This window comes from Tachyglossus aculeatus, chromosome 19 (assembly GCF_015852505.1).
Source record: "Tachyglossus aculeatus isolate mTacAcu1 chromosome 19, mTacAcu1.pri, whole genome shotgun sequence".
Lineage (NCBI taxonomy): Eukaryota > Metazoa > Chordata > Mammalia > Monotremata > Tachyglossidae > Tachyglossus > Tachyglossus aculeatus.
Window position 1 is genome coordinate 2,216,658 of NC_052084.1, and position 20,574 is coordinate 2,237,231.

General features: G+C 48.1%; 1 protein-coding gene across 1 annotated transcript in view; it reads left to right on the forward strand.

Moving 5' to 3' along the window:
* The window catches only part of RYR2 (ryanodine receptor 2), a 307,123-nt gene that overhangs the window by 144,802 nt on the left and 141,747 nt on the right, over positions 1 to 20,574 (forward strand). The window contains exons 33-39 of the mRNA XM_038761058.1: positions 399 to 559; positions 3,441 to 3,600; positions 5,846 to 5,932; positions 9,308 to 9,534; positions 14,784 to 15,558; positions 17,034 to 17,234; positions 19,691 to 19,796. Of these exons, the coding sequence (XP_038616986.1) occupies positions 399 to 559; positions 3,441 to 3,600; positions 5,846 to 5,932; positions 9,308 to 9,534; positions 14,784 to 15,558; positions 17,034 to 17,234; positions 19,691 to 19,796 (1,717 nt within the window). The remainder of the gene's footprint in view (positions 1 to 398; positions 560 to 3,440; positions 3,601 to 5,845; positions 5,933 to 9,307; positions 9,535 to 14,783; positions 15,559 to 17,033; positions 17,235 to 19,690; positions 19,797 to 20,574) is intronic.

Below are 20,574 nucleotides of genomic sequence, written 5' to 3' on the forward strand. Positions count from 1 at the left end.
AGCGCTCAACAAATACTATTGAATGATCGAACTGAACGACTGTGTACAGAGCACACAGTACATATTTGTACATATTTATTCTATTTTATTTGGTTAATATGTTTGGTTTTGTTGTCTGTCTCCCCCATCTAGACTGTGAGCCCACTGTTGGATAGGGACCGTCTCTATGGACTTCCCAAGCGCTTAGTCCAGTGCTCTGCGCACAGTAAGCGCTCAATAAATACGATTGAATGAATGAGCGAATGAGTAAGCGCTCAATAAATTGAATGAATGAATGAACGAATGATTAATCGACTGTAGAGGATTCAGAGAAGGTGGCCGTTCCGAGTAGTTGGGGAGGGAAAGATGCCTGGCGGATCGCTTATTCGGCCACGTGTTTTCTCCCCCATCCTCGGCAGTATTACTACTCGGTGCGGATTTTCCCGGGTCAAGAGCCCGCCAACGTGTGGGTCGGCTGGATCACGTCGGACTTCCACCAGTACGACACCGCCTTCGACCTGGACAGGGTTCGCACGGTGACGGTCACCCTGGGCGACGAGAAAGGCAAAGTGCACGAGAGGTACGTGCCCCACGTGGGGGGCGGGCCCGAGGTTTGGCCACGGCCACCATGTCCCGTGCGGAGAGAGGGGCGGCGTGGGCGAGGGGACGTGGGATCGGGCTGGCGGGAGCAACCGGCCCATCAAGCCATCCAGCGATCGCATTTCTTGCTCTCTTACTTGGGACCGTCTCTATATGTTGCCAACTTGTACTTCCCAAGCGCTTAGTACAGTGCTCTGCCCACAGTAAGTGCTCAATAAATAGGATTGATTGATTGATTGATTGAGAGTACGCTGTGACAAAATAACAGACCCATCCCTGCCTGCGAGGAGCTTACGGTCTAGAGGGAGAGGCGGACGTTAATAGAAATAAATAAATGCCGGATACAGATGGAAGCGCTGGGGGGCTGGGAGCAGAGGAGGGTGAATAAAGGGGGCAATTCAGGGCGACGCAGAAGGGAGCGGGAGGAAAGGAAATGAGGGCTTAGGCAGGGAAGAGACGGACCATCAATAAGGCTTCAGTAAATAGCGTCTACTGAGTCCCTACTGTGCACAAAATGGAAGCGTTATCGACAAGTAGGGTGCAAAATAGGTTAACTCGGTGTAAATCGGCCGCGGGGTTCTTGTACCCAGGGTGGTGACGCAGAGAGGAAAAATGACTCGGAGACATGAGTCAGATAGAGCAGTAAAGAAGGAAAGTGGCTACCTGCCCGTTCACCTCCCGGGAGAGGGAGGAGTGACAAGCAGCCCCGATCCCAACATCGCTGTGCCTTTTATTGAGTTACAGCAACATGGGGGTGGGGCATTTGGAAATTTCTGGAATTCAGTTGGGACCGGCAGGGGGTTACGAATTCTCTTTGTTCTCCGTTCCTACGGCCTTGTGCAAGATGTTGTTATTTGCCCTATGGCCTTGCATAGATAGGCCTGTAAATTCTCGTTAATAGGGAGGTAAATTCTCGTTATCTTCGGATGGGTGTTCCTTGATGGCCTTGAAGGCATCTGTTGCAGACTTGTTCTCTCGGCCTGCCCAAATGGAGGGTTACTTTCAGCATACACAAAATGAAGTCAGTCATGTCAAGTCTGCTAGTGGACAAAAGAAGACAGAGTAACTGTCCACTCTAGATTGTAAACTGTTGGTGGGCAAGGAACTCTGCTGTATTGTTCTCTTCCAAGACTGAGAATGAGCCCCCTCCTTCCTCTCCCCCTCCTCCCCCGCCCACCTTACCTCCTTCCCCTCCCCACAGCACCTGTATATATGTATATATGTTTGGACAGATTTATTACTCTATTTATTGATTTATTTTACTTGTACATATCTATTTATTTTATTTGGTTAATATGTTTGGTTTTGTTCTCTGTCTCCCCCTTCTAGACTGTGAGCCCACTGTTGGGTAGGGACCGTCTCTATATGTTGCCAACTTGTACTTCCCAAGCGCTTCGTACAGTGCTCTGCACACAGTAAGCGCTCAATAAATACGATTGATTGATTGATTATTGTACTCTTCCAAGACTGAGACTGAGCCCCCTCCTTCCTCTCCCCCTCCTCCCCCCACACCTTACCTCCTTCCCCTCCCCAAGGCACCTGTATATATGTATATATGTTTGGACGGATTTATTACTCTATTTATTGATTTATTTTACTTGTACATATCTAGTCTATTTATTTTATTTGGTTAATACGTTTGGTTTTGTTCTCTGTCTCCCCCTTCTAGACTGTGAGCCCACTGTTGGGTAGGGACCGTCTCTAGATGTTGCCAACTTGGACTTCCCAAGTGCTTAGTACAGTGCTCTGCACACAGTAACTCAATAAATACAATTGATTGATTGATTGATTGACCCGCTGTGTGGCTTGGGATAAGTCACTCAAATTTCTGTGCCACCCCTTCTCTTCTGTAGAATGACTCCAACTCAAACCAAACCTTCAAAAAAGGGACGATGTTCCCCCCGGCCCGGCCCCGCGGGCACCAACCCCCAATTTGTGGTTTTTCTTCATTACCCCCTGCCATTTCAAGGGGGCGGGGGGGAATTTGTAGTTTGAGGTGGGGCGGAGGGGAGGGAAAAATGGCCTTCCTGCCTTCAGATCGAAGAGGTTGGAATTTAAGGGCATCAACTGATTCCTTAGAGGGACCCCACTTTCACTAAGAGAAATGCCCCCGATCTCTTTCTTCTCCTCTCCCTCCCTTCCTCCCGGCTCCCGGCTCTTTCTCCCATTATCTCCCCACCCCAGTCCCACATAGCGGATCATGGAGAGCTGACTGTGGAGGAGGGTTCGGTGTTTGATTCCCCCCCAATTTTCAGCATTCATTCATTCATTCAATCATATTTATTGAGAGCTTACTGTGTGCAGAGCACTGTACTAAGCGCTTGGGAAGTACAAGTTGGCAACATATAGAGACAGTGGGCTCACAGTCTAGAAGGCGGAGACAGAGAACAAAGCAAAATATATCAACAAAATAAAATAGTGCAGGACAGTGCTCTGCACTCAGTAAGCGCTCAATAAATAGGATTGAATGAATGATTGAATATGTTGCCAACTTGTACTTCCCAAGCGCTTAGTACGGTGCTCTGCACACAGTAAGCGCTCAATAAATGCGATTGAGTGAATGAAAGGGAGAGAAGGAGAGGAAGAAGGAGAGGGAGAAAAAGAATGAAAGAGAAGAGACCTCTCCTTCCCATTGCTCCTTCTCGTGCCCCCCGAGAGCTCATTCCAGCGTGCATTGGTTGCCTCGACAGAGACCCCAATCTCCCACCACCCCCGGGAACCCCTATCAACCCGTCTCTAGATGTTGCCAACTTGGACTTCCCAAGCGCTTAGTACAGTGCTCTGCACAAAGTAAGCGCTCAATAAATACTATTGAATGAATGAATGAATGAACCCGAGGTCGGGGGCTGTTTCTCACTCAGCATCAAGCGGAGCAACTGCTACATGGTGTGCGCGGGGGAGAACCTGAGCCCGGGCCAGGGGCGCAACAACAACGGCCTGGAGATCGGCTGCGTGGTGGACGTCGCCACCGGCCTGCTCACCTTCACCGCCAACGGCAAGGAGCTCAGCACGTACTACCAGGTACCGCGGGGCCGACCGAGGAGAAGGGGAAGGGCCGGGGTCTCTGGGGGGAGGACGCCCCGTTAGTGACAGTGTGGGGGCGAAACCATCACCAAGCCCGAGCGTCGGCCAGTCAGTCAGCTGTATTTATTGAGCGCTCACTGTAATAATTAATGAGAATAATTGTTATTATTATGTGGCTCAGTTGAAATAATAATAATGATGGTATTTGTTAAGCACTTACTATGTGCAAAGCACTGTTCTAAGCGCTGGGGAGATACAGGGTGATCAGGTTGTCCCACGTGGGGTTCACAGTCTTCAGCCCCATTTTACAGTTGAGGGAACTGAGGCCCAGAGAAGTGAAGTGCCCAAAGTCACCCAGCTGACAATTGGTGGAGCCAGGATTTGAACCCATGACCTCTGACTCCCAAGCCCGTGCTCTTCCCACTGAGCCACGCTGCTTCTCTGAAAGAGCCCGGGCTTCAGAGTCAGAGGTCAGGGGTTCAAATCCCAGCTCCACCAGTTGTCAGCTGTATGACTTTGGGCAAGTCACTTCACTTCTCTGTGCCTCAGTTCCCTCAACTGTAAAATGGGGATTAAGACCGTGAGCCCCCCGTGGGACAACCTGATCACCTTGTAACCTCCCCAGCGCTTAGAACAGTGCTTTGCACATAGTAAACACTGAATAAATGCCACCATTATTATTATTATTATTATTTATTGAGCACTCACTGTAATAATTAATGATAATAATTCTGGTATTTGTTAGGCATTTCCTCACTGTACTAAGTGCTGGGGTGGATACAAACAAACTGGGTTAGACACAGTCCCTGTCCCACATGGGGCTCACAGTCTTCATCCCCATTGTACAGATGAGGTAACTGAGGCGCAGAGAAGTGAAGTCACTTGCCCAAGGCAGCACAGCAGACAAGTGGCGGAGCCAGGATTAGAACCCATGACCTTCTGTGCTGTAGCCACTATGCCATGGTGCTTCCTTAATGATGATGATGATGATGATGGCAATTATTAAGCGCTTACTATGTGCAAAGCACTGTTTTAAGCGCTGAGCACTGTTCTAAGCCCTAAGTACAGAACACTGTACTAACCACTTGGGAGAGTACATTAGAACAACGGAACAGTAACATTCCCTCCCCTCAATGAAAGTTGGTGAGGAAATGGGAAAAATTTTTTAAAAATCAGAAACTAATAAGCACAGGGGCTGGGAGCAATCTCTCAGTGGTATTTATTGAGTGCTCACTATAGGCAGAGCACTGTACTAAGGTCTTGGGAGAGTATGATATAACTGAGTTGGTAGATACGATCCCTGCCTTTGAATAGCTTCCAGGCTGGAGGGGTGACAGATATTAAAATAGATCACGGAGGAGGAGGAAAGCTAGTGAGGAGGCCCAGGTTTTAGTCCTGGCTGTGCCCCGGGCCTGCTGTGTGACATTGGGAAAGTCGCTTCATCTCTCTGGGCCTCGGTTTCCTCACCTGAAAATGGAAAAAATAATTCCTGCCTCTCCCTAAGGCATAGGGATGCTGTGAAGGTTAAAGGGGACCTGTGGGGAAAAAAAGCTTCTTACTGATTTAAGAGATTATCAGAGGAAGGATATAATCAGAGGATTATATAATCAGAGGATTATCATATCATTTATTATTTATTATAAATTATTATTATAAATCATCAACATTATTTTTATTTATCATATTTTTGCAATAATTATTATAATTATGATTATACATTAATTATTAATCATATCAATAATATTAATATATTTCATTATATCATCATTATATCATTATTATATTATATTGTATTATCATATATTGTAATTATTATATTATTATTATACATTGTCATATATTATATTAAGTTATATTGTTATATTATATATTATGTTATATAACATATAACATGTTATTATATTAATTATTATTAATTATAATTATATAATTATATTACAATTATAATATGATTATAATTATATTATAGTGATTATAATAATTATTATAATATTATATTATTATTATATAATCAGAGGATTATAAGGTTTATAATCTTATAAACAGATTATAAGTGATATAACCAGATGGGTTTCCAGTCTTTAAAATAGATGATAGATTCCAGGACGGGATGGATTTCTTCAAAATCTAAAGCGGATACCCACAGATGTGTTTTCCCCCTGTAGTTCTAAGGAAAATAGGCCGCCAGGAAATGGTTCCTTGCTGGAATTCACGTGCCTCGCGTTTCCTTTTCCAAATCCAGGTGGAGCCAAGTACGAAATTATTTCCGGCCGTTTTCGCCCAAGCCACGAGCCCCAATGTTTTCCAGTTCGAGCTGGGGAGGATCAAGGTAAAGTCGCGTTGGGGTTGGATTTCCTCCCCCAAAGGGCCGCTCCGTTTGTCGCCATCAGAGTTATCCAACTTGTACTTCCCAAGCGCTTAGTACAGTGCTCTGCACACAGTAAGCGCTCAATAAATACGATTATTGATTGATTGACTGTCTCTATATGTTGCCAACTTGTCCTTCCCAAGCGCTTAGTACAGTGCTCTGCACACAGTAAGCGCTCAATAAATACGATTGATTGATTGATTGACTGTCTCTATATGTTGCCCACTTGTCCTTCCCAAGTGCTTAGTACAGTGCTCTGCTCACAGTAAGCGCTCAATAAATACGATTGATTGATTATCCACTCCGGGGATCGTGGTAACCGTGTCCGAGCGCTCCGCTGTCTCTTCCAGGCTTCATCTGCTCTTAAAGTCTCTCCTTTCTCCAACATCCTCCACGAGGCAGCTTGGCCTAGTGGAAAGAACAAGTCCATCAGTCAATCGTATTTATTGAGCGCTTCCTGTGTGCCGAGCACTGTACTAAGCGCTTGGGAGAGTCCGACAGAACAATATAACAGACACATTCCCAGCCCACAACGAGCTGACAGTCTAGAGAAAAAGCACTGTTATTGTCAGTCAGTCAGTTGTATTTATTGAGTTCTTTCTGTGTGCCGAGCACTGTACTAAGCGCTTGGGAGAGTCCAACAGAACAATATAACAGACACATTCCCAGCCCACAACGAGCTGACAGTCTAGAGAAAAAGCATTGTTATTGTCAGTCAGTGGTATTTATTGAGTGCTTTCTTATGATGGCATTTATTAAGCGCTTACTATGTGCAAAGCACTATTCTAAGCTCTGGGGGGATACAAGGTGATGAGGTCGTCCCACGTGGGGCTCACAGTCTTCATCCCTATTTTACAGATGAGGGAAATGAGGCCCAGAGAAGTGAAGTGACTTGCCCAAAATCACACAGCTGACAAGTTCTGGAGTGGGGATTTGAACCCATGACCTCTGACTCCAAAGCCCGGGCTCTTTTCCACTGAGCCACGCTGCTTCTCTATATGTCTTTCTGTGTGAAGAGCACCGTACTAAGCGCTTGGGAGAGTCCAATATAATAATTCGGGTATTTGTTAAGCGCTTACTATGTGCCAAGCACTGTTCTAAGTGCTGATAATAATAATAATGATGGTATTTGTTAAGTGCTTACTATGTGCCAAGCACCGTTCTAAGCACTGGGGTAGATACAAGGTGATCAGGTTGTCCCACGTGCGGCTCACAGTCTTAATCAGAGAAGCAGTCAGAGAAGCAGCGTGGCTCAGTGGAAAGAGCCCGGGTTTGGGAGTCAGAGGTCATGGGTTCAAATCCCCGCTCCACCACTTGTCAGCTGTGTGACTTTGGGCAAGTTATTTCACTTCTCTGGGCCTCAGTTCCCTCATCTGTAAAATGGGGACAAAGACTGGGAGCCCCCTGTGGGACAACCTGATCACCTTGTAACCTCTCCAGTGCTTAAAACAGTGCTTTGCACATAGTAAGCGCTTAATAAATGCCATCATTATTATTATTATTGTATCCTCCCCAGCGCTTAGAAGAGTGCTTTGCACATAGTAAGTGCTTAACAAATACCAAAATTATTATTATTATTAATCCCCATTTGACAGATGAGGTAACTGAGGCCCAGAGAAGTGAAGTAACTTGCCCAAAGTCACACAGCTGACACGTGGTGGAGCGGGGATTGGAACCCACCACCCCTGGCTCCCAAGCCCAGGCTCTCTCCACTATGCCAATAGAACAGTATAACAGATCGATCAATCAATCAATCGTATTTATTGAGCGCTTACTGAAGGGCTTGGGAAGTCCAAGTTGGCAACATCTAGAGACGGTCCCTACCCAACAGTGGGCTCACAGTCTAGAAGGGGGAGATGCAGTCGCTTGGGTTTACAGTCTAGAGGGAAAGCCCTGTTTTTGTCAGTCTTCCAGTCGATCGTGTTTGAGCGCTTCCTGCGAGCCGAGCACTGTAGTAAGCGCTCGGTAGAGGCCGGCAGGACAGTATACCAGACACATTCCACATTCCAAAGACAATCCCGGATTGTCTTTGTCCAGAAATGCTCTGGGCATGTTATTCCCCTCCTCAAAAATCTCCAGTGGCTACCAATCAATCTGCGCATCAGGCAGAAACTCCTCACCCTGGGCTTCAAGGCTGGCCATCCATCCCCTCGCCCCCTCCTACCTCACCTCCCTTCTCTCCTTCTCCAGCCCAGCCCGCACCCTCCACTCCTCCGCTGCTAATCTCCTCACCGTGCCTCGTTCTCACCTGTCCCGCCGTCGACCCCGGGCCCACATCATCCCCCTGGCCTGGAATGCCCTCCCTCCGCACATCCGCCAAGCTAGCTCTGCTTCCTCCCTTCAAAGCCCTTCTGAGAGCTCACCTCCTCCAGGAGGCCTTCCCACACTGAGCCCCTTCCTTCCTCTCCCCCTCGTCCCCCTCTCCATCCCCCCATCTTACCTCCTTCCCTTCCCCACAGCACCTGTATATATGTATATATGGTTGTACATATTTATTACTCTATTTATTTATTTATTTATTTATTTTACTTGTGCATTTCTATCCTATTTATTTTATTTTGTTGGTATGTTTGGTTCTGTTCTCTGTCTCCCCCTTTTAGACTGTGAGCCCACTGTTGGGTAGGGACTGTCTCTATGTGTTGCCAATTTGTACTTCCCAAGTGCTTAGTACAGTGCTCTGCACATAGTAAGCGCTCAATAAATATGATTGATTGATTGATTGATTGGAATGCCCTCCCTCTGCCCATCTGCAGTATGTTTGGTTTTGTTCTCTGTCTCCCCCTTCTAGACTGTGAGCCCACTGTTGGGTAGGGACTGTCTCTATATGTTGCCAGCTTGTACTTCCCAAGTGCTTAGTACAGTGCTCTGCACACAGTAAGTGCTCAATAAATGCGATTGATTGATTGATTGATTCCTCCCTTCAAGGCCCTACTGAGAGCTCACCTCCTCCAGGAGGCCTTCCCACACTGAGCCCCTTCCTTCCTCTCCCCCTCGTCCCCCTCTCCTTCCCCCCCATCTTACCTCCTTCCCTTCCCCACAGCACCTGGATATATGTTTGTACATATTCATTACTCTATTTTACTTGTACGTATCTATTCTATTTATTTTATTTTGTTACTATGTTTTGGTTTTGTTCTGTGTCTCCCCCTTTTTAGACTGTGAGCCCACCGTTGGGTAGGGACTGTCTCTCTATGTTGCCAACTTGGACTTCCCAAGCGCTCAGTCCAGTGCTCTGCACACAGTAAGCGCTCAATAAATATGATTGATTGATTGATTGATTGATTCCACAACGAGCCGACAAAGAGCATGCCGGTTGGTTTTCCCGCCCCCCCGCAGAACGTCATGCCTCTGTCGGCCGGCCTCTTCCAAAGCGAGCACAAGAACCCGAGCCCGCAGTGCCCGCCTCGTCTCCACGTGCAGTTCCTGACCCGCGTGCTGTGGAGCCGCGTGCCCAACCAGTTCCTCCAGGTCGACGTGTCCCGCGTCAGCGAGCACCAGGGCTGGCTGGTCCAGTGCCTAAAACCGTTGCAGTTCATGTCGCTCCACATCCCGGAGGAGAACAGGTCAGTGGTCCCGCGTGCGGGGCGGGCCGGGGGCCGGGGGCCACACTCCACGCTCTGCCTCCGATCGAGCGACGTGGCCTAGTAGCTACAGCCCGGGCCCGGGACTCGGAAGCTCATGGGTTCGCACCCCGGCTCTGCCACCGTTCTGTTGCGTGACCCTGGACAAGTCACTTCACTTCTCCAGACCTCAGCTCCCTCTTCTGTAAGAGGGGGCTAATAATAATAATGATGGCATTTATTAAGCACTTACTACGTGCAAAGCACTGTTCTAAGCTCTGGGGAGGATACAGGCTGATCAGGTTGTCCCACGGGGGGCTCAGTGGAAAGAGCACAGGCTTTAGAGTCAGAGGTCATGGGTTCGAATCCCAGATCCGCCGCCTGTCTGCTGTGTGACCTTGGGCAAGTCATTTAACTTCTCTGAGCCTCAGTTGCCTCATCTGTAAAATGGGGATTGACCGTGAGCCGCACGTGCGACAACCTGATCACCTTGTATCCCCCCAGTGCTTAGAACAGTGCTTTGCACATAGTAAGCACTTCACAAATGCTATCATTATCATTATCCCCATTTTACAGATGAGGTGACCGAGGCCCAGAGAAGTGAAGTGACTTGTCCAAGATCACACAGCGGACATGTGGCGGGAGTCGGGACTCGAACCCATGACCCCCGACTCCAAAGCCCAGGCTCTTTCCACTGAGCCGCGCTGCTTCTGTTGCGTGACCCTGGACAAGTCACTTCGCTTCTCCAGGCCTCAGTTCCCTCTTCTGTAAGAGGGGGATCTAGAGCGTGAGCCCCACATGGGATGGGGACTATGTCCAACCTGATTAACTTGTATCTCCCCCAGTGCTTCGATCAGTGCTCGGCACCGTAGTAAGCACATAAGCGCTTAGTACAGTGCTGTGCGCACAGTAAGCGCTCAATAAATACAATTGAATGAATGAATAACAAATACCATCATAATTACGATGATTTAGTCATCCATTCAATCTTCCTTATTAAGCGCTTATCGTCATCATGATGATTATCATGATCATTCATTCAATCACATTTATTGAGCACTTACTGTGTGCAGAGCACTGTACTGATCGTTTGAGAAGTCCAAGTTGGCAACATATAGAGACAGTCCCTACCCAACAGTGGGCTCCCGGTCTAGAAGGGGGAGACATTCATTCATTCAGTCGTATTTATTGAGCACTTACTGTGTGCAGAACACTGTACTGAGCGCTTGGGAAGTCCAAGTTGGCGACATATAGAGACGGTCCCTACCCAACAACGGGCTCACAGTCTAGAAGGGGGAGACAGACAACACAACAAAACACGTGGACAGGTGTCAAGGCGTCAGAATAAATAGAAGTAAAGCTAGATGCACATCATTGACAAAATAAATAGAATAGTATTATCAACTGATAATACTATCAGTATAATCAACTGATCATTATCAGTTGATAAACCTGCATTTCCCCAAGTGCTTAGAACAGTGCTAGGCACATAGCAAGTGTAAAACAAGTGCCATCATCATCATCAATATTATTATTAACTGATTAACTTGTATCTCCCCCGGTGCTTAGAACAGTGCTAGGCACCATAGTAAGCGCTTAACAAATGCCACCATAATTATGATGACTTATTCATTCATTCAATCTTATTTATTGAGCGCTTCCTGTGTGCAAAGCTCTCTACTAAGCACCTATCATCATCAGCATGATTATTATAGTGAACATTATCAATTGATAAATTTGTATCTCCTCCAGCGCTTAAACCAATGCTTAGCACATAGTAAGCGCATAAGAAGGACCATCATTATTATGATGATGATGATGATTATTATTGACTGATTTACTTGTATCTCCCCCAGTGCTTAGAACAGTGCTAGGCACCATAGTAAGCGCTTAACAAATGCCACCGTAATTATGACGACTTATTCATTCATTCAATCTTATTTATTGTGTGCTTCCTGTGTACAAAGCGCTCTACTAAGCACCTATCATCATCATCATCATGATTATTATCGTGATCATTATCAATTGATAAACTTGTATCTCCTCCAGCGCTTAAACCAATGCTTAGCACATAGTAAGCGCATAAGAAGGACCATCATTATTACGATGATGATTATTATTATTATTGACTGATTTACTTGTATCTCCCCCAGTGCTTAGAACAGTGCTAGGCACCATAGTAAGCGCTTAACAAATGCCTCCATAATTATGATGACTTATTCATTCATTCAATCATTTATTGAGCGCTTCCTGTGTGCAAAGCGCTCTACTAAGCACTTATCATCATCATCATCATCATGATTATTATCACGATCATTATCAATTGATAAACTTGTATCTCCTCCAGTGCTTAAACCAATGCTTAGCACATAGTAAGCACAAAAGAAGGACCATCATTATTACGATGATGATGATTATTATTATTGACTGATTTACTTGTATCTCCCCCAGTGCTTAGAACAGTGCTAGGCACCATAGTAAGCGCTTAACAAATGCCACCGTAATTATGACGACTTATTCATTCATTCAGTCTTATTTATTGAGTGCTTCCTGTGTGCAAAGTGCTCCACTAAGCACCTATCATCATCATCATCATGATTATTATCGTGATCATTATCAATTGATAAACTTGTATCTCCTCCAGCGCTTAAACCAATGCTTAGCACATAGTAAGCGCATTAGAAGGACCATCATTATTACGATGATGATGATGATTACTATTGACTGATTTACTTGTATCTCCCCCAGAGCTTAGAACAGTGCTAGGCACCATAGTAAGCGCTTAACAAATGTCACCATAATTATGATGACATTCATTCATTCAATCTTATTTATTGAGTGCTTCCTGTGTGCAAAGCGCTCTACTCAGCACCTATCATCATCATCATGATTATTATCATGATCATTATTGATAAACTTGTATCTCTTCCAGCGCTTAAACCAATGCTTAGCATGTAGTAAGCGCATAAGAAGGACCATCATTATTATTAACCGATAAACTTATATCTCCCCCAGCGCTTAGAACAGTGCCAGGAACATAGCAATTACATAACAAGTGCCATTATTATGATGATGGTTCTGAATGGATGAATTTGTATCTCCTCAGTGCTTGGCACATAGTAAGCGCATTATAAGTACCATTATTACGATGATCATTATCAACTGATAAACTTGTATCTCCCCCAGTGCTTAGAACAATGCTCGGCACATAGTTAGCGCATAAGAAGGACCGTCGCCGTTATTATGATGATGATTATCAACGGATGAACTTGTACCTCCCCAGCGCTTGGCACATAATAAGCGCGTTACAAGTACCATTATTGCGATGATCATTATCAACTGATAAACTTGTATCTCCCCCAACGCTTAGAACAATGCTCAGCACATAGTTCATAAGAAGGACCGTTGTTATTATGATAATGATTATTAACAGATGAACTTGTACCTCCCCAGTGCTGGGCACATAGTAAGTGCATTACAAGTACCATTATTGCGATGATCATTATCAACTGATAAACTTGTATCTCCCCCAGCACTTAGAACAATGCTTGGCACATAGTGCATAAGAAGGACCATCGTTATTATGATAATGATTATTAATGGATGAACTTGTACCTCCCCAGTGCTTGGCACATAATAAGCGCATTACAAGTACCATTATTGTGATGATCATTATCAACTGATAAACCTGTATCTCCCCCAACGTTTAGAACAATGCTTGGCATATAGTTAGCACATAAAAAGGGCCATCGTTATTATGATGATGATTATTAATGGACTAACTTGTATCTCCCCAGCGCTTGGCACATAGTAAGCTCCTTACAAGTACCACCATTATTGCGATGATCATTATCAACCAATAAACTTGTATCTCCCCCAGCACTTAGAACAATGCTCGGCACATAGTAAGTGCGTTACAAGTACCATTATTGTGATGATCATTATCAACTGATAAACTTGTATCTCCCCCAACGCTTAGAACAATGCTCGGCACATAGCGCATAATAATAATAATGATAATAATAATAATAATAATAATAATAATGGCATTTATTAAGCGCTTACTATGTGCAAAGCACTGTTCTAAGCACTGGGGGGATACAAGGTTATGAGGTTGTCCCACGTGGGGCTCACAGTCTTCATCCCCATTTTACAGATGAGGGAACTGAGGCCCAGAGAAGTGAAGTGACTTGCCCAAAGTCACACAGCTGACAAGTGGTGGAGCCGGGATTTGAACCCATGACCCCTGACTCCAAAGCCCGTGCTCTTTTCCACTGAGCCACGCTGCTTCTCCACGCTGCATAAGAAGGACCGTCATTATTATTATAATGATTATTAACGGATGAACTTGTACCGCCCCAGCGCTTTGCACATAGTAAGCGCGTTACAAGTACCACCATTATTGCGATGATCATTACTAACTGATAAACTTGTATCTCCCCCAGCTCTTCGAACAATGCCCGGCACATAGCACATAAGAAGGGCCGTCGTTATTATGATGATGATTATTAACGGACTAACTTGTATCTCCCCAGCGCTTGGCACATAGTAAGCGCCTTGCAAGTACCACCATTATTGTGATGATAATTATCAACCGATAAACTTGTATCTCCCCCAGCGCTTAGAACAAGGCTCGGCACATAGCGCATAAGAAGGGCCGTCGTTATTATGATGATGATTATTCGCCGATGAACTTGTACCCCCCCCCCCCACCCCCAGCACTTAAAACAGTGCCAGGCACATAGTGAGCGCATGGAGAAGCAGCGTGGCTCAGTGGAAAGAGCCCGGGCTTTGGAGTCAGAGGTCATGGGTTCAAATCCCGGCTCCGCCAATTGTCAGGTGTGTGACTTGGGGCAAGTCACTTCACTTCTCTGGGCCTCAGTTACCTTATCTGTAAAATGGGGATTGAGACTGTGAGCCCCTCATGAGCCCGTTGTTGGGTAGGGACCGTCTCTACACGTTGCCAACTTGTACTTCCCAAGTGTTTAGTACAGTGCTCTGCACACAGTAAGCGCTCAATAAATATGAATGAATGAATGAACCTGATCACCTTGTATCCCCCAGCGCTTAGAACAGTGCTTTGCACTTAGTAAGTGCTTAACAAATGCCATTATTATTATTATTATAACCAGTGCCATCGCGGTTACGGTGATGATTATTGACCGATGACCTTGTGTCCCTCCCGGCGCGTGGCTCCCGATAAACGTTTGAACAAACACCACAGTTCTTGTGCCCGCGGTTACTGTCGTTAGGTCCATTGACATCCTGGAGCTGTCGGAGCAAGAAGACCTGTTGAAGTTCCACTCCCACACGCTCCGCCTGTATTCGGCCGTGTGCGCCCTGGGAAACAACCGCGTGGCCCACGCCCTGTGCAGCCACGTGGACGAGCAGCAGCTCCTCTACGCCATCGAGAACAAGTACATGCCCGGCTGGCTGCGGGCCGGCTACTACGACCTGCTGGTGGACATCCACCTGAGCCCCTACGCCACGGCGCGGCTCATGATGAACGGCGAGTTCATCGTCCCCATGACGGAGGAGACCAAGAGCATCACGCTCTTCCCCGGGTCCGGCCGAAAGCACGGGCTGCCGGGCATCGGGCTGAGCACCTCGCTCCGGCCCCGGATGCAGACGGCCGCCCCGGGCTTCGTCGCCGTGGGCCACGAGGGCCACCAGCTGAGCCCCGACTTCCCGCTGGACGTGCTGAAGGCCAAGACCATCCGGATGCTGACGGAGGCGGTGAGGGAGGGCGGGCTCAGGGCCCGGGACCCCGTCGGCGGCACCACGGAGTTCCTCTTCGTGCCCCTCATCAAGCTCTTCTACACGCTGCTCATCATGGGCGTCTTCCACGACGGGGACCTCAAGCACGTCCTGCGGCTCATCGAGCCCGGGGTCTTCCGCGAGGCCGCCGCCCCGGACGGCAGCGCCCGGGAGGACGGAGACCCCGGCGGGGACCCGGGAATCGGGGCCGAGGAGATGCCGCAGGAAGGCCTGCTCCAGATGAAGCTTCCCGAGTCCGTGAAATTGCAGGTAGCTCGTTGGTGCGCTTCGATCGGATTCTCTGGGCGCTCACGCCCGCGTGGACCGCCACGCTGTCCCGTCGGTCGGAAGGATCCGGCGAGCGCTTCCTCGGTGCAGAGCACTGACCTGAGGGCGCGGGAGAGTGCGAGGCAGCTAGTAGAGCACCTAGCTGGCTAGCTTGACAGTAGAAGCAGTGTGGCCTAGCGGATAGAGCCCGGGCTTGGGAGTCCCAGCCCCGCCGCTCACCTCTTGTATCATCATCATCAATCGTATTTATTGAGCGCTTACTATGTGCAGAGCACTGTACTAAGCGCTTGGGAAGTACAAATTGGCAACAATTTGACCTCGAGTGAGTCACTTCGCATCCCTGGGCCTCGGTTACCTCATCTTTAAATTGGGCATTGAGACTGGGAGCCCCGCGTGGGACAGGGTCTGATCGGCTTGTATCTACCCCAGCGCTCAGTACAGTGCCCGGCACAGAGTAAGCACCTAACAAATACCCAGTGCCTCCCCCCACCCGCCCGAAAAACCTCATTTGATGTGATGGCTGCCAGCCCTTGTTCCTGGTCTGGGAAACTGGCCTTCTGGGAGAGTGTTTTCTGCCCTCCTTTAATCCCCAAGTCTGGTCTGGAAATCTTTCGATCGTATTTATTGAGCTCTTAGTGTGTGCAGAGCACTGTACACTAAGCGCTCATATGTGGCGGGAACTCATTCGCTGCCCATCTCCATCCTCATCCCTCCCTCCCCGGCTCCGCGGGGAAGAAGGTTTCTGCTTGGGGTGGATCAATCCATCGATCGAGCCCGTCCGATGGGCAGAGCACTGTATTAAGCGCGTGGGAGAGTCCAGGAGCAGCAGTAGTAGTAGCAGTAGTGAGAAGCAGCGTGGCTCAGTGGAAAGGGCCTGGGCTTTGGAGTCAGAGGTCATGGGTTCAAATCCCGGCTGCGCCACTTGTCAGCTGTGTGACTTTGGGCAAGCCGCTTCACTTCTCTGGGCCTCAGTGACCTCATCTGGAAAATGGGGATTAAGATTGTGAGCCCCCCCGTGGGACAACCTGATCACCTTGTAACCCCCCAGTGCTTAGAACAGTGCTTTGCACATCAGCGCTTAATAAATGCCATCATTATTATTATTATTATCTGTAAAATGGGGATGAAGACTGTGAGCCCTCCGTGGGACAACCTGATCACCTTGTAACCCCCCAGCGCTTAGAACAGGGCTGTGCACATAGTCAGCTCTTAATAAATGCCATTATTATTATTATCTGTAAAATGGGGATGAAGACTGTGAGCCCTCCGTGGGACAACCTGATCACCTTGTAACCCCCCAGCGCTTAGAACAGTGCTTTGCACATAGTCAGCGCTTAATAAATGCCATCATTATTATTAGGACGGACTGGGGAGACACGTGCCCTGCCCAGATGGGTGCCGAGGGGAGGGGCGCTTCCCTGGCTCCCGCCCCTCAACGCCTCGCGGTGCCTCCGCAGATGTGCCTCCTCCTGCAGTACCTCTGCGACTGTCAGGTCCGCCACCGGATCGAAGCCATCGTCGCCTTCTCGGACGACTTCGTGGCCAAGCTTCAGGACAACCAGCGCTTCCGCTACAACGAGGTCATGCAGGCCCTCAACATGTCAGCCGCCCTGACGGCCCGGAAGACCAGGGAATTCCGGTCTCCCCCTCAAGAGCAGGTACCGTCTCCGGCCTCTCCCCCATCCCCTCCGTCCGGCTACGGGATTGGCCTGTCGGGGGGAGTTGGGCTTCGTGGGCCAGAACCCGAACTCCCTTCCGGGGCCCTTGGCAACGTGGGAAGTGCGGGAGGGAATTCAGAGAAGCAGCGTGGCTCAGTGGAAAGAGCCCGGGCTTTGGAGTCCGAGGTCATGGGTTCAAATCCCAGCTCTGCCAATTGCCAGCTGTGTGACTTTGGGCAAGTCGCTTCTCTGGGCCTCAGTGACCTCATCTGGAAAATGGGGATTAAGACTGTGAGCCCCCCCCGTGGGACAACCTGCTCACCTTGTAAACTCCCCAGCGCTTCGAACAGTGCTTGGCACATAGTAAGTGCTTAATAAATGCCATCATTATTATTATTAATATTCATTCATTCATTCAATCGTATTTATTGAGCACTTACTGTGTGCAGAGCACTGTACTAAGTGCTTGGGAAGGATAAGTCGGCAACATATAGAGCCGGCCCCTACCCAACAGCAGGCTCACAGTTTAGAAGGGGGAGACGGACGACAAAACAAAACATATTAACAAAATAAAATGAATAGAATAAATATGTACAAGTAAAATAAATAGAGTAATAAATCTGTGCAAACGTCTTCTAGACTGTGAGCCCACTGTTGGGTAGAGATCGTCTCTATATGTTGCCAACTTGTACTTCCCAAGCGCTTAGTACAGTGCTCTGCACACAGTAAGCGCTCAATAAATACGATTGAATGAATGAATGAATGAATATATAAATCTATCCAGGTGCTGTGGGGAGGGGAAGGAGGTAAGGCGGGGGGGATGGGGAGGGAGAGGAAGGAGGGGGCTCAATCTGGGAAGGCCTCCAGGACTCAGTCTGGGATTTAGTCCTACGTGGGGCATGGAAGTGAGATGGCTTTGGGAGCGGGGGCGGATTGAGGCGTTTTCTCTCCCGCCCGGTGAGGAGATGAATGGTGCATCTACAAATGGAGACTAATGATAATAATAATAATAACAATATCAATAGAGGCAGTGTGGCTTAGTGCATAGACGATGTATCCGGCCGTCAGAAGGACCTGGGTTGGAATCCCAGCCTCGTCACTTTATAATGGCATTTATTAAGCGCTTACTATGTCCAAAGCACCGCTCAAAGCGCCGGGGAGGTTACAAGATGATCAGGTTGTCCCACCGTCTCAATCCCCATTTTGCAGATGAGGTCACTGAGGCCCAGAGAAGTGAAGTGACTTGCCCAAAGTCACACAGCTGACAAGTGGCGAAGCTGGGATTTGAACCCAGGACCTCGGACTCCAAAGCCCGGGCGCTTTTCCACTGAGCTACGCTGTCTTCTGCGGGACTCCGAGCAAGTCGCTTCACATCTCTGGGCCTCAGTTGCCTCATCTGGAAAAAGGGGATGAAGACTGTGAGCCCAGTGTGGGACAGGAACTGTGTCCAACTTGATTGTCTCGTCTCTACCCCAGGGCTTAGTTTGGTGCTTGGCACATAGTGAACACTTAATGAACGCCTCAGTCATTATTATTTCTGGGGACCACGGGGAAGGGGATCAGGTTTCAGTGAGCTAAGACGACGGAAAGCCTCCTACTATGTGCCAAACACTGTTCTAAACTCTGGGATTGGTGTACGTTAATCAGGTTGGACCCAATCCCCGTCCCATCTCGGGCTCACAGGAGGGAGTAGGATTTAATCCCCATTTCGCAGATGAAGAAACCGACGCACAGAGAAGTGATGTGATCTGCCCAAAGTCACACAGCAGGCACGTGGCGGAGCCGGAATTGGAACCCAGGTCCTCGGACTCCAAAGCCCGGGCTCTTCCCACTAGGTCCCGTGGCTTCTCCGGTAGAGAGCAGGGAGGAAAGAAACTGTAGTTTGACGGGAAATTTCTGCACGCTTGGTTTTGTTATGGAACAGCCCACCCTTGCCTTAAGATCATTTCCGTTTCCTGGCATTCCCAAAAGGCAGCATCAGATGATGCTGATGATTTAACTGAGGCCCAGACTGAGCCCCCTCCTTCCTCTTCCCCTCTTCCCCTTCCCCCCTGCCTTACCTCCTTCCCTTCCCCGCAGCACCTGTATATATGTATATATGTTTGTACATATTTATTACTCTATTTATTTTACTTGTACATATTTATTCTACTTAATATGTTTAGTTTTGTTCTCTGTCTCCCCCTTCTCGACTGTGAGCCCGCCGTAGGGTAGGGACCATCTCTATACGTTGCCAACTTGTCCTTCCCAAGCTCTTAGTACAGTGCTCTGCACACAGCCAGCGCTCAATAAATACGATTGAATGAATGATATTGGGCCCCGGAGTTTGTCGGGGGACGTGGAGAGAGTTCAGACATCTCTCGTTGCGGTCACTTCCTTCCGCCCTTTCCCCAAATCTTCCGATTCCCTTCCACCCTTCTCCCAAGGCTTCTGATTCCTTTCTCCCTCTCTCCAAGATCAACATGCTCCTGAATTTTAAGGACGAGAAAAGCGAGTGCCCTTGCCCCGAAGAGATCAGGGACCAGCTCTTGGAATTCCACGAAGATTTGATGATGCACTGTGGTAATGCGGGCCATTGGCGCGGCTAGTTGGGCGAGTCGGAGAAGGTGGCGGCGGCTGGTTTCTCTGTCCTCAGCGTCCACGGGTGGAATCTCTCGTCCCCCTCGGGCGGCTGATTTTATTCACTTCGGCTCGGGCCGGTGGGAGAGAGAGCGATTTTTTCCGGCACCATTTCGCGTATGGGTGGGCCCGTGGGAGGAGAGGAGGGTCACAGCTGTCAACATGGACATCTGTGAATGTTATAATGTGCATTTTCTACATTATTTTTATTAGTCAGTTAGTTGTCTTTATTGAGCACTTACTGTGTGCAGAGCACTGCACTAAGCGCTTGGGAGAGTACACACAGCAATATAATAGAAACGTTCCCTGCCCACAGTGAGCTCACGGTCTTGAGCGGGAGACAGACATTAAAAAGAAATGAATAAAATTGCAGTTACCTAAATAAGTACGTAGAAGCAGCGTGGCTCAGTGGAAAGAGCCCGGGCTTTGGAGTCAGAGGGCGTGGGTTCAAATCCCGGCTCCGCCGCACGCCTGCTGTGTGACCTTGGGCAAGTCACTTCACTTCTCTGGGTCTTAGTTAAGTCGTCTGTAAAATGGGGATTAAGTCTGGGAGCCCCACGTGGGACAACCTGATCACCTTGTAACCTGCCCAGCACTTAGAACCGTGCTTTGCACATAGTAAGTGCTTAATAAATGCCATTATTATGGGCAACTTGTACTTCCCAAGCGCTTAGTACAGAGCTCTGCACACAGTAAGCGCTCAATAAATGATTGAATGAAT